This window comes from Eurytemora carolleeae, unplaced genomic scaffold (assembly GCF_000591075.1).
Source record: "Eurytemora carolleeae unplaced genomic scaffold, Eaff_2.0 scaffold295, whole genome shotgun sequence".
In the NCBI taxonomy this organism is placed as follows: domain Eukaryota; kingdom Metazoa; phylum Arthropoda; class Copepoda; order Calanoida; family Temoridae; genus Eurytemora; species Eurytemora carolleeae.
In genome coordinates this window covers 1,376-16,916 of record NW_019396215.1, presented here as the reverse complement: position 1 = coordinate 16,916, position 15,541 = coordinate 1,376, and the positions used below count along the sequence as shown (strand labels likewise).

At 31.1% G+C, this 15,541-nt stretch overlaps 1 protein-coding gene across 2 annotated transcripts; it reads right to left on the bottom strand.

Annotated features, from left to right (window-relative positions):
• Positions 1-939: 939 nt before the first annotated feature.
• Positions 940-15,233, bottom strand: LOC111698355 (mitochondrial uncoupling protein 2). Of its 2 annotated transcripts, XM_023468669.1 has the most exons (13): positions 15,128-15,232; positions 14,660-14,713; positions 13,877-14,068; positions 12,898-12,984; positions 11,168-11,214; positions 9,841-9,948; positions 8,325-8,416; positions 6,293-6,387; positions 5,367-5,452; positions 4,443-4,547; positions 3,760-3,822; positions 1,951-2,013; positions 940-1,088 (listed from the first exon to the last, which is right to left on the bottom strand). In XM_023468669.1, exons 3-13 carry the CDS (start codon positions 13,928-13,930, stop codon positions 959-961), a joined length of 930 nt encoding a protein of 309 aa, XP_023324437.1. In that variant the 5' UTR covers positions 13,931-14,068; positions 14,660-14,713; positions 15,128-15,232; the 3' UTR covers positions 940-958. The 2 variants fall into 2 exon arrangements, with proteins under 2 accessions (XP_023324437.1, XP_023324438.1); XM_023468670.1 differs by lacking the exon at positions 3,760-3,822 and having other exon boundaries at positions 15,128-15,233.
• Between the last annotated feature and the right edge of the window lie 308 nt (positions 15,234-15,541).

The window sequence follows — 15,541 nt, the reverse complement described above, 5'->3', positions numbered from 1 at the left end:
ATTTGATAAAAATAAAAGACTGAAGAGTGTTTACTAGTTATATATTGAACTTTGCGGTCAAATCGACGTAGTGAGCTATGGCTTTAAAAATGAGAAAACAGTTAAATTTTTAGGGTGAACATGAAACTTGTGCAATAAAGAGGTCAAAATCAAGGTTTATATTTCCCCTGCTTCCCCCTAGGGGTGAGCAAGAAAATGTTAGGGGTGAGCAAGAAAGGGTTAAGGGTGATTTTGAGCTAAACGCAGTAACAGTTTCGCTCCCCCCTAATAAATTCCTATATCCGCCACTGAAATTAACAACAAAAATAAGAGAAGTCACAAAGTTATGGACCCTGAAAATAGTGAATATTTAGGAAAGGTTTTTATATTAGAGAGAAAGGGCTCTGGATGGTCGTTGTTGCTTCCACATTAGTCAAAACTATCTGTTCTTAACCTCTATTTTAAGTTTGCAATATTTCAGTTCATAAATTGTTTATTTAGTGTTATCATGATCAATATAATAAATATAAACACATAATCTACCGTCAATACAGGATATATATTATATGGTCCAGATAATACACACTTAGGTAAGTGCTCAGTCGATATTTGTATAAGAGAACAAAAAATAACTAAAACTTCTGATTTAAATCTTGAAAATCACAGCAGAAAAATCACGTGGATCACTTGAGTAAATTTTATAAATAAATCAAATTAAGTTTGCGCGAAACTATCAAATCAGGATAGAAACAAAATTTTAAATCTTCGTCGATTATTAATGAAAAAAATAGTCAATAACTGAGTTATAAGTTTAAAAGCGAAAGAGTATTTTTCTCAGATATGTTTTAAAGAACAACTTATAAAGTTGATAAAACGTGATTTGAAAGATTAAATATGAGCTTGTGTCGAACATTGAAACAGGGCACCCCCCCCCCCTTCTCCCCAGCTAAATTCCACCGCCACCATTTTATCAGATTTATTAAGAGTTCTGGTGTTTTTTGACAGCAATCTTGATCTGCTCATAGGTTAACCAGAGAGCAATATTCCAGGATACAAGACGCATACAGCTAGCATTGAAGCCCTTGTAGAAAGCCAGCAAACCTTCAGTTCTAAAATGATTAGTATAAGGATGGTTTTGCATAAAATATCCTTTTAGGGAAAAAAAATTATTTTCTCTTTTTAACCTAAAACTCTCTTACACGGCACTTTTATTTAATACACAGAACCAAGAAATAAACATTGACTAGGAACTGCCATATCCGAGATGTCAATTCTGTGTACTGCAGTAGGGGGGGGATGGTGGTTTAAGAAAACCTGTGCCTTAATTCGTTAAAATATATAACAAAGAAAAAATTCACTGTGATTTCTCCGATAATTTTAGTCACTAACAAATTTAAGAAATTTTATGTCATTTCTGTGAATGTCCTAGATTTCTACCCTAACACCGGTATATGGGAAGGACTGAGTTTGATTACACTGCTCCCAGAAAGTGCAGTTCAAAATTTATGTACATTTGAGTTACTAGTCTAGTTCCTTGCACAGAACTAAGAAAAAGGTTGGATAAACTTACTAAATTTGTATATTCTCATACTATGGTCGGTGTTTATATCAATACAATGAAGACGACTTTAAAATTTAAGTTTGATTTCTAACAAGCTTTTTTCAAATTACAAGATAAAAATAAACAAAGAGAAGCTATTAATTGACAACATCTCCTTGCTTCCATGTAAGCGTATCCATTATGTTTGAAAGATTGTTAGAAATAAAAAATTAAATCAAAAGTCGTCTTTATTGTTTTGATGTGTACGACGAAGACTGGGGTGTTTTATGGTCTAACAATAACATATATCAAAATTTAAAGAAGTATGTTTCCGGGTTTGATAAGTATATAAAACTAATTGCCTTCAGAGTGATTAATTTAAACTTCAGAATTTTTAAAAATAGTGAAAAACCAGTTTTTTCTTTGTTTACCTTGCAGTACGTACAGCGCAGTGGAAAGCTCCCCTGTATTGCCCAGCAGGACTGTTCATGAACCTGTACATAAAAACAATTAATTTTTAAATCCAATAACCAGATCAAAAACAAAAATATTTTTTCCGCTGGGCTTAAAACTTGACTTAAAAAGAAGCAACTCTCTAAGTATATTTAAAAATAGACTACTAAATTCTCTTTTTGAAAATTATAGGACAATGTGTTATAAACCGAATTGCTATTCATGTAAAACTAATTAGATATGTTTTAATATGCTTTGATATTTGTTGTGTACATGTCTGAAAATTACTTTAAACTCTAGTTATTCGAATTTATGTATAAACTATTTTGCATATGATAAATTCGCACCCTGATCTCTAATCGTTCTCCTTAAATCTATTTAATTGAAATATTTTGTTATTATTACTAACATTAGGTGGAAAAAATAATCAAAACAGCCAAGAGCTATTTTCCACCTAATTGCTTTATACTTGTACTGTTAATATAATCATCAATTTTGTGATTGTAAACTCTATCTGTATACAGATACATTTATTTTAGCAATAAACGTTATCTTATCTTATCTTATCTTAAAAACTGAAAATAGGCTAAAAAAAAGAATTTCTGCCAATTTTCTTCAAGTTACGTGAAAAACACCTGGTATGCAGGTATACAAGTATGCAGACACGTTTTTATGATAAAAAGTTTGTGCAAGAGATACAACAGGGATAGTTTACTCTTGGTGTTGGAAATATTAGCTCGGAGTATTTATTATCAGAATTCTCTGTTGAAAAACAGGACGCACTTATTTATCAGCACTTATAAGTATTCACTAATATTAGCTGGTAGTATTTATCAGAATTCTCTGTTGAAAAACAGGACGCACTTATTTATCAGCACTTTTAAGTATTCACTAATATTAAGGAAGCATGTGGACGCAAATTGATGACGCACTAAAATGTCGCAAACTAAGAAAGGATAATAAGAACGGATTATTAAGAACTCGCTATTATCAACTCATGTCATTGAGAACACACTTTTGAGAACTCACTCTAAGAGAACTCACTCTAGAGAACTCACTATAAAGAACTCACTATAAAGAACTCACTATTGAGAACTCACTGAGAACGCACTGTTGAGAACTCACTATTGAGAACTTACTATTGAGAACTCACTATTGAGAACTCACAAATGTGAACTCATTATTAAGAACGCACTATTGAGAACTCACTATTAAGAACTCACTATTAAGAATTCACTATTGAGAACTCATTTTTGAGGATTCACTCTTGAGGACCACTGAGAAGTCACTAATGATAACTCACTATTGATAACTCACTATTGATAACTCACTATTGATAACTCATTATTGATAACTCACTATTGATAACTCACTATTGATAACTCACAATTAAGAACTCACTTTTGAGGACCACTGAGAAGTCACTATTGAGATGTCACTATTGATAACTTACTATTGAGAACTCACAATTGAGAACTCGCTTATTTGAACTCACTAATAAGAACGTACTACTGAGAACGCACCATTGAGAACTCACAATTAATAACTCACCATTGAAAACTCACAATTGAGAATTCACAATTGAGAATTCACAATTGAGAACTCACTGTTGAAAACTCAGTATTGAAAACTCAGTATTGAGAACTCACTCTTAAGAACTCACTATTATTAACTCATGTCCTTGAGAACTCACTCTTAAGAACTCACAATTGAGAACTCACTATTGAGAACTCAATATTGAGGATGAACAAAAGTGTCACATAATTATTTTTGCAGTACGATAATACCTTGTTTTTACAACATCAACTGGACTAGCTACCAGGGTAGCGGTTACTCCAGCTACGACAGCACTGCAGTACACAAATATTAGATATAAATAATAATTTTAATTATAATTTCTACATCTAATCTTTTCTACCTTTTATACAATGAATTTACTGCCATTAATTCAAATTCTCAGAAGAAAGAAAAATTCATTATATGTCGAGTATATAAATATTTTTCTAATTCTACTTTTAACTGTTGCTCTGTGTGCGTTTTCTCTTTGTAGTTTGTACATTGTAAAACAATAACAAAAAAATTCACAGATTTTCCAAATTTTACGAAAATTAAAATGTTTAGGGAAATTGTAAATTCTGACCATCCATAAACCTTCCCTAGGGTCATGAGAGGTCCCACACAAATTTGATCCCATTTTTTTCCGCCGTTTTGACATTTATTGGACACAAACAGACACGACAGACAAGAAAATTGAAAATGTATATAGAAATAAGTCTTCTTTGCTGTTTTTGATGGATGTTGACTACGTTTATCTCTTACAGTCTTACAACTAGCTTGATTTATAGACTTGCGTAATATTTATAAAGTAAACAAATTACCTTTATATAAATAAATTACCTTTGTATAATTGAAGTAAGATTGATTAGGATTTAACAAGTTTTGAAGAGAAAAAGATAAAATGTAAATAAACCTTAACAGATGGCACTGTATTCCATCCTTCATTTTATTAGATGAAATTAGATAATCCTTCACAGCATCATATACAACAGTCTCTCCTACATTCACTATACAGTTCCTAGATATTCATTATTATATTCACTATACAGTTCCTAGATATTCATTATTAAATTCACTATACAGTTTCTAGATATTCATTATTATATTGACTATACAGTTCCTAGATATTCATTAATATACTCTCTATACAGTTCCTAGATATTCATTATTATATTCACTATACAGTTCCTAGATATTCATTATTATATTCACTATACAGTTCCAAGATATTCATTATTATTCTCAATATACAGTTCCTAGATATTCATTACTATATTCACTATACAGTTTCTAGATATTCATTAATATACTAACTATACAGTTCCTAGATATTCATTAATATATTCACTATACAGTTTCTAGAAATTCATTAATATACTCACTATACAGTTCCTAGATATTCATTATTATATTCACTATAGAGTTCCTAGATATTCATTATTATATTCACTATACAGTTCCTAGATATTCATTGTTATATTCACTATACAGTTCCTAGATATTCATTAATATATTCACTATACAGTTTCTAGATATTCATTAATATACTCACTATACAGTTCCTTGATATTCATTATTATATTCACTATACAGTTCCTAGATATTCATTAATATTCCCTACATATTTTCTACATATTCAGTAGTATATCTATACTTATAAAGTTGTAATCTCTGTTTGTCTGTCTGTTTGTTAATCCAATCATAACTCATAATTGGTTATTCTTATTCATTAATTCTCCAGCCTTAATCTAAATTTCTGCCCTTTATGATTTCAACAATTTTATCTAAATAAGAATTATTAATGAATAATAATAATATATTAATAATATTTTCTTACCTGGCAATATTAGGCATTGTACCCCTGTAGAGACCAGATTTAAACCCTTCCTGTCTAGCTATTGTTGTATAAGCATCAACAACACCCTAATGTACATAATACATAATAGGTGCAACGAACACGCCATACAGAACAGAGAATAAAACATTAGGTAGAACAGAGTACGTTTGCCAACAAATCTTAAAATATCTAGTTAAATCAGATTGATAATTATTGAATTTAATTTTCATGACAGAAACAATCTCAAGAACTGACGAGAGTCAACCCAGACCGAAATATATTTTAATAAAATGTGGAACTAACATCTACTTTTTTTACGCCACAGCACGAGAATTTCCCTAGAAGGGACTAGTTGATTTGGTGTACCGTCCCGTCTTGCCTGGTATAATCTGTATGTGTACTGTACAGCTGTCTCTGTCTGGTTAGATGTCGGCCCGGTTCTTGAAATGAACCGGACCTAACAGTGACAGAGGTTTGGTCCATCACCATCACCGAGTTTTAAACAAAGAAAAGTACACAGGCACATTACAGAGTACCACACTCACAATACACAGAAAATACATTGCACAGTACATTATAAAGGCATTTTACAGAGATCCTTACTCACTGTACACAGACAGTACACAGTACACAATGCACAATAGACAATACACAGTGCAAATATACAGTACACAATACACAGTACAGAAAACACAGTACACACAGTACACAGACAATAAAAAGTGCCCAATAAACTATGCACAATACACAGCTAATATATAGTGCACAATGAATATACACAATACACAGTACACAATATACAGTACATAAAACACAGCTCACACAAACATAACAAATACTCAATACACAGTTCAAATATAGTACATAATACACATTAAAAATACTTATCACAGAATAATCAGAATACAGTAAAACATTAAAATTACCTTGTACTGTCCCTTGTTGCCAGCTGCCTGCATCCTAACCTTGACAACATCAGTTGGTTGTGCAACCAGGATAGCCAGGGTACCAGTAGTTACTCCTAACATATATATCAGTAGGTTGGGTAATTAGTATAGCCAGGGTACCAGTAGTTACTCCTAACATATATCAGTAGGTTGGGTAATTAGTATAGCCAGGGTACCAGTAGTTACTCCTAACATATATATCAGTAGGTTGGGTAATTAGTATAGCCAGGGTACCAGTTACTCCTAACATATATATCAGTAGGTTGGGTAACCAGGATAGCTAGGATACCAGTAGTTACTCTTAACACATATATCAGTAGGTTGGGTAATTAGTATAGCCAGGGTACCAGTAGTTACTCCTAACAAATATATCAGTAGGTTGGGTAACTAGGATAGCCAGGGTACCAGTAGTTACTCCTAACATATATATCAGTAGGTTGGGTAACCAGGATAGCCAAGGTATCAGTAGTTACTCCTAACATATATATCAGTAGGTTGGGTAACCAGGATAGCCAGGGTACCAGTAGTTACTCCTAACATATATATCAATAGGTTTTGCAACCAGAATAGCCAGGGTGCCGGTAGTTACTCCTTACATATATTAGTAGGTTGGGTAACTAGGATAGCCAGGGTACCAGTAGTTACTCCTTACATATATTACATATATATCAGTAGGTTGGGTAACCAGGATAGCCAGGGTATCAGTAGTTACTCCTAAAATATATATTAGTAGGTTGGGTAACTAGGATAGTCAGGGTACCAGTAGTTACTCCTAGCATATATATCAGTAGGTTGGGTAACCAGGATAGCCAGGGTACCAGTAGTTACTCCTAGCATGTAAATATATCAGTAGGTTGGGTAACTAGGATAGCCAGGGTACCAGTAGTTACTCCTAGCATGTAAATATATCAGTAGGTTGGGTAACCAGAAGAGCCAGGGTACAAGTAACTACTCCTAACATGTATATCAGTAGGTTGGGTAACTAGGATATCATATCATATCATATCATACAGCTAGGATACCAGTTGATACTCCTTATATATATATATCAGTACGTAGGTTGGGTAACTAGGATAGCCAGGGTACCAGTAGTTACTACTAACATTTAAATTTGTTGCACATAAATCTCCATACCGCGTTCTGTCGTCTTTACCATCCTCCTCCTATCTCGGAGCAACCCAACCAAACAATTTCTACGACATTACCTCCGTACTCCGACAAAGGAAACACCGACTAAGTGAAATGTTTTAAATAGTGGAAATCTAAATTCGTCAGTAACTCTGCAATCCATAGCAATTTTGCTTAAACAACCTGAGATGGAAATTAAAGAATTTGAGCCGCGGTTGAAATCCACCAAAACCCGGTTTAAATTAAGCGCCGGCTTAAAGCTTAAAACATTTCATACAATTTTAAGTGGAACTATCCATATTTAAGCCGCGGCTTAAATTTAAACCGCCGCTCAAATTCTTTAAATTCGGCCACTGGTTTCTTATTTTCAAAAGTAGTATCCAAATATTTTAAACGTAATAAAGTAAAAGTACTTGATCGCACACCGGAAAAGCTAGGTTTTTAAAACGTAGTTATCGCTAATAATTATTAATAAGTTCTTTTTCTATATTTAACATTTGGGTCAAATTTTTTCTTTTTTCTTCCAAATTAATTCGTAAATTGTGCTCGATATACAAAAACTACGTTACATAAGTTCCTCTTTGTTCGAATGGAAAATCCCGGTGTTAATGTGAATGTAAAAGTATGTCAGGATTGGAAAGGAATTCTGCATGTGACCTGCAGCTCTCTGAATCAACATAAACATTAGAAATGTCGGCAATTATAATCTTTACTCAACACTTAACATACTAAATAATAAAGATAGACCAATCCTAGCATTAGAATTGAGACCCCACTCTGAGAAAAAATGTTATGTCCTGTTGACACTATTTCTGGGTCGAGTGCTGCTTGGGGATACCAGAGATAAACTACAAAAAGAAAATAATGAAAAGGTAAATCTAACCTGCAGCTATCCTGACACCCATGAGATTGAATCCGTCCTTAGCTCCACTAATCTCCTGATATTTCTGTTTAACTGACTCATATCCTCCGATCCTAGATACAAACAGAAGTTAATAACAAAAATAATGTTTGTTTTGCATATCGTCATGATAGGCATAAAATATCAATTTGGAAAAGAATAACTTTCTAGAAAAATTAACCATTACAAATAGATTACCTCCGCAAAAAAAGAAAAATTTAATCATGAGCAAATATGAACCAAATTATGATTAAAGAATTGTTTTTAGTTATTAACCATCTAGTTTCATGAATGCAGTAAAAATAGTTTAAAAACCTCCAAACTTGACAGGGATGAATAACCACCAATATTTTTAAACACAACAAAATGGGCCAATGGCATTTAACCAAACATTCCTAAATAATATTTTAGACATGTGGCCGTGGGAGGGTGAGGGAAAATAAAAAAAAAGAAAATAATTTAGATTGATTAAAAATCTTAAAATCAATCTTTTTTCTTGTGATCTTTTCATTAGAAACAGTTTTAACTTTTAAAAAGTGACACAATAAAATATTAAGCTTAAAGTAAATGAGCTTGTTTTTAAGCCTGTAAATGCGGGAAACCCCAGTTTTTATCAATATGTCATACTGGAAAAATTTACTGAGGGAATTCCCTAGATCTGTCTTCCCCCCCCCCCCCAACTCTTTAATCCTTAGGAAATTTTCCGGACTTCTTGACAAGGAGAAAAATAAATTAAATCTGAAGTTCAGAAAAATAACTTAATTTGTTCCAACCGGACCCGAAATATGAGAATATAATTTAACAACATGAATAGATAATTTCAAATTTAACCTACAACAATGAAAAATCATTCATACTCCAGTTTGAACACAAAAAAAAGAATAATAAAAGAAACTAGAAATATTAAACTGTATTAGGGTTTCAAAGTAATGGCAAGATCTTATTAATAACGATAATCTTTCCTTGTTTTCTAAATGCTTAGTATTAGTCGAAAAAACTAAATGATTTTATTTTCTATATCAAATTCAAGAAAGAAAAATTAACTGTTATCGATGGTCGTTTCAGAATCCCCATAAAATATTCTAGATAGTTCTAAGTGACGTATAGTTCTTTTTTCGGCAATTCCGTGAATAACTTGCCACAACGCAGAACTAAAAATATTTATGACCCATTCTGGCCTTCCTTCCTAAATTGTCGTTATCCAACTTGTCTAAACCTAAATTAATATTGGGTAAGATAATTTTGGAAAAGACACGTTTAATTCAAATAGTACAGTCGTCGTCGTGTATATCAACACAAGGAAGACGACTTTCTATCTAAAGTAAAAGAATGTGTCCATTAATAGTTTCACTTCGTTTACTTATAAACTTGTAATTTGAAAATGCTTGTAAGGGATCAATTCATTTTTAACAAGAAGTAATCTTCATTGCTTTGATAGATGGCCTACACTGTAATTAACAGCAGGAGTATGCACTCTAATAAATGAAAGGGAACCGACCTGATTGCACTGAATGCCATCTGCCGTTGTAATCCCGGAACTATCCCACTGTAGAGGGCAGATGGTCCTTCCTGCTTACAGATACTCAGTACAGTTCGCAGTACACCACTATAATATGTTAAAGTACATTGTGTACTCTAGTATCTCTCAGTTCAGCTATCAGTACACCCCTGCAATATTTATATATACATTTTTGGTGTAATTATGCAGTAAACATAAGTATCTCTCAGATACCCACTTCAAAATGTATTCTGCATTTTTAGTGTAGTTCATAAAATGAACTCTAACATACAGTTAGTCAGTGCAGTACTCAGAACAATACACCACCACAGTTATATACAAACATACATTTCTATTGTACAACGAAGTATAATTTGTACATAATTAAAACCAGTTTAAAGCGGAATGAATGTTCAGTCTTTAGATAAGAAATGTAAAAAGTCAATAAAGATTTTGTAATTAGACCCGATTTATCTCTGAAAATAAATGTGTACTCTAATTTTACTTAGTACACTCGAGTGTACTCCAGTGTACTCCAGTGTACTTTCCACCAAGTGTTTCTTTTACACAGACTACAGTGTACCCTTATATAATAGAGGAGTATACGAGAATGAGATCTGTAATTATTTATGATGTACTCAATGTACAGAGTACTCCTGTGTACTCTATTCACAAGTAAACTCCCTTGCATTTTTGCACGCAAACTAGGTACAAAGTCTGCTCTTGAGTAGTTTAAGCTGAGTGCACTCTTTTTTTTTAAGGAATATTACAGCGATGTCCAGTACATTCTATTGTACTCTTTAATATATTTTCTTCCGGTGTACTCTATGAACATTGTTCCAATGTACTATTAGTATATATGAGCGTACTCCATGTACTTAGTGTACTGTATAAACAGTGTATTTAGTGTACTCTATAAATAGCGTACTTTATAAATCTAGTTCTATAGAAAATATCTAGGCGGAAAGTAACCTGTTGCTAAGGGGTGCACTGTGGGCTTAGTTCTTGCATTTAATATAGGAAAATATTCAATATGTTTGACAATGAACAAACATGAATATATAAATACATCAATCAATATAAAAAATAAAAATAACTCTTTCAATATAGAAATCATCTTACATTTATTGAATTGATTAAACATGAAAAATAATATGAACCACCAAAAAATATTTTAGATATAGCTTTCTTTAATATTTCTCTTGTATTCTAATTAAATATAAATAAATAAAATAAATAAAACAGCCCCCCCCCCACTTCAATCTACAAACTAAGTAAATAAATACAATAAAATTAAAATTTAAAAAAAAATGTATTTAATATTTACCCTGAATGCATATTCCCTCCTCCCTCCCCTTGTAACTGCAATCGAACCTAAAATACATAATATAATAATAATGTTATGTTAAAAATAAATAATTTTATGTTAGAAAACGTATGTTAAATTTGTTATATTTGTTTAATGTCAAGATATCAACTGTTAAATGTAAAGTTAATAACTGTGAATGTCATATTTATGATGTCATATAAAAATATAATAAACGATATGTTAAAAATGTTTAAATGTCATGTTAGAATACCACCATTTTATGTTAAAAATGTGCAATGTCACGTAAAAAAAGATTTTTTTCTCAAACCTTAAACCAAGGAAGTCACTTTATTTTAATGTCTTCCTTCGTAATTCAACAAAATAAATATAACATAAATCTTAGACTGACCAGTAACAATAAATTAGTAGGCTAACGACGATTGAAAGCTAGAGTATAGGTTATGACCCCGAATAAGTTAGGTTGGAAACATCATTAAGAGATCAGGTTTTAAATGGGCACAATATTCAACTGTTTACCATCTACAGTATTCAAGAATTCAACTGTTTACCATCTACAGTATTTAAGAATTCAACAATTTACCATCTACAGTATTTAAGAATTCAACTATTTACCATCTACAGTATTCAAGAATTCAACTATTTTTCCATCTACAGTATTCAAGAATTCAACTATTTACCATCTACAGTATTCAAGAATTCAACTATCTACCATCTACAGTATTCAAGAATTCAACTGTTTACCATCTACAGTATTCAACAATTCAACTGTTTACCATCTACAGTATTCAAGAATTCAACTGTTTACCATCTACAGTATTCAACAATTCAACTATTTACCATCTACAGTATTCAAGAATTCAACTATTTACCATCTACAGTATTTAAGAATTCAACTATTTACCATCTACAGTATTCAAGAATTCAACTGTTTACCATCTACAGTATTCAAGAATTCAACCATTTACCATCTACAGTATTCAAGAATTCAACTATTTACCATCTACAGTATTCAAGAATTCAACTATTTGCCATCTACAGTATTTAAGAATTCAACTATTTACCATCTACAGTATTCAACAATTCAACAATTTACCATCTACAGTATTCAACAATTCAACTATTTACCATCTACAGTATTCAAAAATTCAACTATTTACCATCCACAGTATTTAAGAATTCAACAATTTGCCATCTACAGTATTCAACAATTCAACAATTTACCATCTAAAGTATTTAAGAATTCAACAATTTACCATCTACAGTATTTAAGAATTCAACAATTTACCATCTACAGTATTCAAGAATTCAGCTTTTTATCATCTACAGTATTCAACAATTCAGCTATTTACCATCTACAGTATTCAAGAATTTAACTTGTTAGGGTAGATTGAAAATCCTTTAACGAACGGTAGTTTTGAAAATAAGTTTCGTTAACGAACGGTAGTTTTAAGAATAAGTTTCGGTAACGAACGGTAATTTTAAGAATAAGTTTCGTTAACGAACGGTAATTTAAAGAATAAATTTCGTTAACGAACGGTAGTCTTGAGAATAAGTTTCGTTAACGAACGATCAGTGCTTAGTTAAAAAAAAAGGCTGGATGAAGGATGGACCATTAACTTAAGTACATTTCTAATTTAATTTTTCAGACCAATAATTTAATTAGATGGAATTAGCAATTCCGCTAATGAAAGAAAGTCGGGTAAAAAATTAATGAAAAATTGACATACCTTGGTTGTATCTAGTGGGAATGTAAATATATCCGCCACACAAGCTGAAACCCCAGCTGTACCTAACTGTACCAGGAGACTAGGGGCCTAAAGTAAACATTTACAAATTGTTAAAGGAAAAAATTATTTATCATTGTATCCAATTAACGTCAAATTACGACTAAACCTTTCGGACACACATTTTTTGTTGAACGCCACCAAATTTGAAAATTTGCCTCCACACAAATTTAGAACGGAAATTAAAACAGAATACAATCTTCTTTATCTTAATTGTTACTTTTCTTAATTATAATAGTAATAATAATAATAATAATAATAATAATAATAGATAGATAGATAGATCTGTAATGATTGTTACAGTAATATTTAAAATCTAAAATTTTAGCGCCAGAAACAGGTGAAAATAGCAACCTTTAAGTCTAGTTTTATAAGAAAAATAAATAAAAAATTCGATCAAAAAAATTTAAGAAATGGAAGGTTTTCAGATTTAAGAATAAAAAATGGGAAGAGCAAGAAACGTAAGAAGTGTAATTAATTTAGAAATATATGTGAACAATGCACAACTCAGCACAAAGAGTCGGCTGCCTATGTAAGGCTCAGAAAAAGAAAAAAATGTAAATTTCTAATAAGAAATATATTTGTATAAAAATCGTAGTAACGACTGTATGAAACTGTCAACATGATTTGAAGTGTGTATCACTGAGGTCGAGAAAGATATGTATATTGGTGTTTTCCCTCTCAGAAGACATAAATCCTGTAAGATTTGTTTCTTGTCTCAGTTTCATAAACCCACAAATCAATAAATAGTTTAACCGCGATTGACAATTATCGATTTTCCGAAAGAAAAAAAAATATAATATTTTTCATAGACAAGGGTCTAAAGGATATCTTTGTAAATCAAGAATGTAAAAGAAAGGTTTATTGAAATCAATGTCGAAAGGATATAATTGAAAACAAAATAAATAAATGTAAAACTTACAATCTGAGCTCTAGGTAAAGTAACAACAGGAGATTCTTTGATGATGGTTGCCATTTTACTCTCTTTAAACTGATTTTTGGTAAATAAAACTTAGATTTTCTGTTCACTTTTCAATATGATATTTTTATGTCACACAATATCTAATAAAAGACAATTTATCAATGTTCTCTGTATGGTTCTTCACCAACTTCTCTGAAAAAAAATCAGCTTTAATTTAGCAATTAAGTAATATTTTAATAGTTGGTCTTTCAAGGGACTGTAAAAGTAATGTCAAGATACGCTTCATTTATAGAGTGGAATATTCAATTAACAACAGATAAACTTAAAAGCTTTGTCAGACCATGAATCTATGATGTTTTCATTAATTTTTCTCTGAAAATTTATTAATTAAGTTCTGATTTTTCTTGAAGAAACAATCAAGCAAGTTTAAGATTTGATCCCCAAAATAATTCCGCAATCCCAATTCAATATTGGTTGACTTTTTATAAAACTTTTTCACGTGATTATCAGAATGCATGCACTCATGCTAAAAGCACGAATTTATGCAGTTTAAATGCAAAACATTATGTATTTATCAGATTGCATGAAGTCAGGGTACCCTGGTATTGCAGAATTCGTAAAAAATATATAAATAAAAGTCGATTTTGAAAGTTCAATCTACGGAAAGGTTTATTTCAAATGTCACTATGCACAGGAGTTTGTTGAATACATTTCTTTCTTTTAAAAATATGAATTTTTTTATAAGAATGAAATGTAATATCGCTTTAATAAATAGTGACCTACCTGTAGAGTTCTTTTATATTTCTTGCTCTATCATTAGTAGGAACTGCGACACACCTTTAAACAAACTAGTGTAAAGAAAACAAAGAAATTTAAACATCTAGAATTCCCGAAAATGTATCCTCAACTGCATGTTAGACAACGCATAAGTAGGCAGTGCAATAAACATGCAGTATCAGAAGTTATACTAAAAGATTGATATATTTTTGTTGAGCTTAAATTAAATCAAAAAGTTGGATTTGCTTTTAGTAAATAACTGTTTAGTATTTATTAACATTATTATCAGCGAGGTTGTTTTTAATAACAAATCACCGTCTGCTAAATTTTAACTTAAGAAAGTGATTACTCGCCTCAAAATTTAATTTTATCTGATCGATATTTTGATCAAATAGTAAATTTTCTTTAAAAGTAATTCCATCAAGTTGCAAAGATATATGAAGTTTGATGAAAGTAATCCTTTCCTNCCCCTACCTTATCCTACTCCAAGTATACTCAAGACTGGAGCTCAAGCTTCTATTATTCATTAAATTTAACAAACCTGAAATAAAAAAAATATTAATGATTTTAAAAAAAATGAATGATAAAATCATTTTACAGTAGATCACGGTAAACGTCAAATCATTTTAGCATAAGGCAAAGACCGAATTGATCGTCTCCACGACGACTTAATTTTTTTTATAAGTTTATTATAAGTTTATTTTATTATTAAGTTTATTATATCTGAAAAAAGACCGACATCTCAAGTGTACAACGCTTTTGATTGGCATAGTCTGTTCAAATCTAATCCTCCTCCCACAGATAATATCATCTTAGAGTGAGAACTCAGAGTTTAAAAGAGAGTTAGACATTTGATCTTCAGTGAAATAACAAACAAGAAAGCATTTT

What these genes read in the sequence shown, in the direction of transcription:
- LOC111698355 (XM_023468669.1), bottom strand. Translation starts at nt 13,930, where the DNA reads ATGGCAACCATCATCAAAGAATCTCCTGTTGTTACTTTACCTAGAGCT. An exon ending in CTTTACCTAGAGCTCAGATT is followed by an intron (nt 12,985 to 13,876) that starts GTAAGTTTTACA and finishes TGTTTACTTTAG; the next exon opens with GCCCCTAGTCTCCTGGTACA. An exon ending in TCCCACTAGATACAACCAAG is followed by an intron (nt 11,215 to 12,897) that starts GTATGTCAATTT and finishes TATGTATTTTAG; the next exon opens with GTTCGATTGCAGTTACAAGG.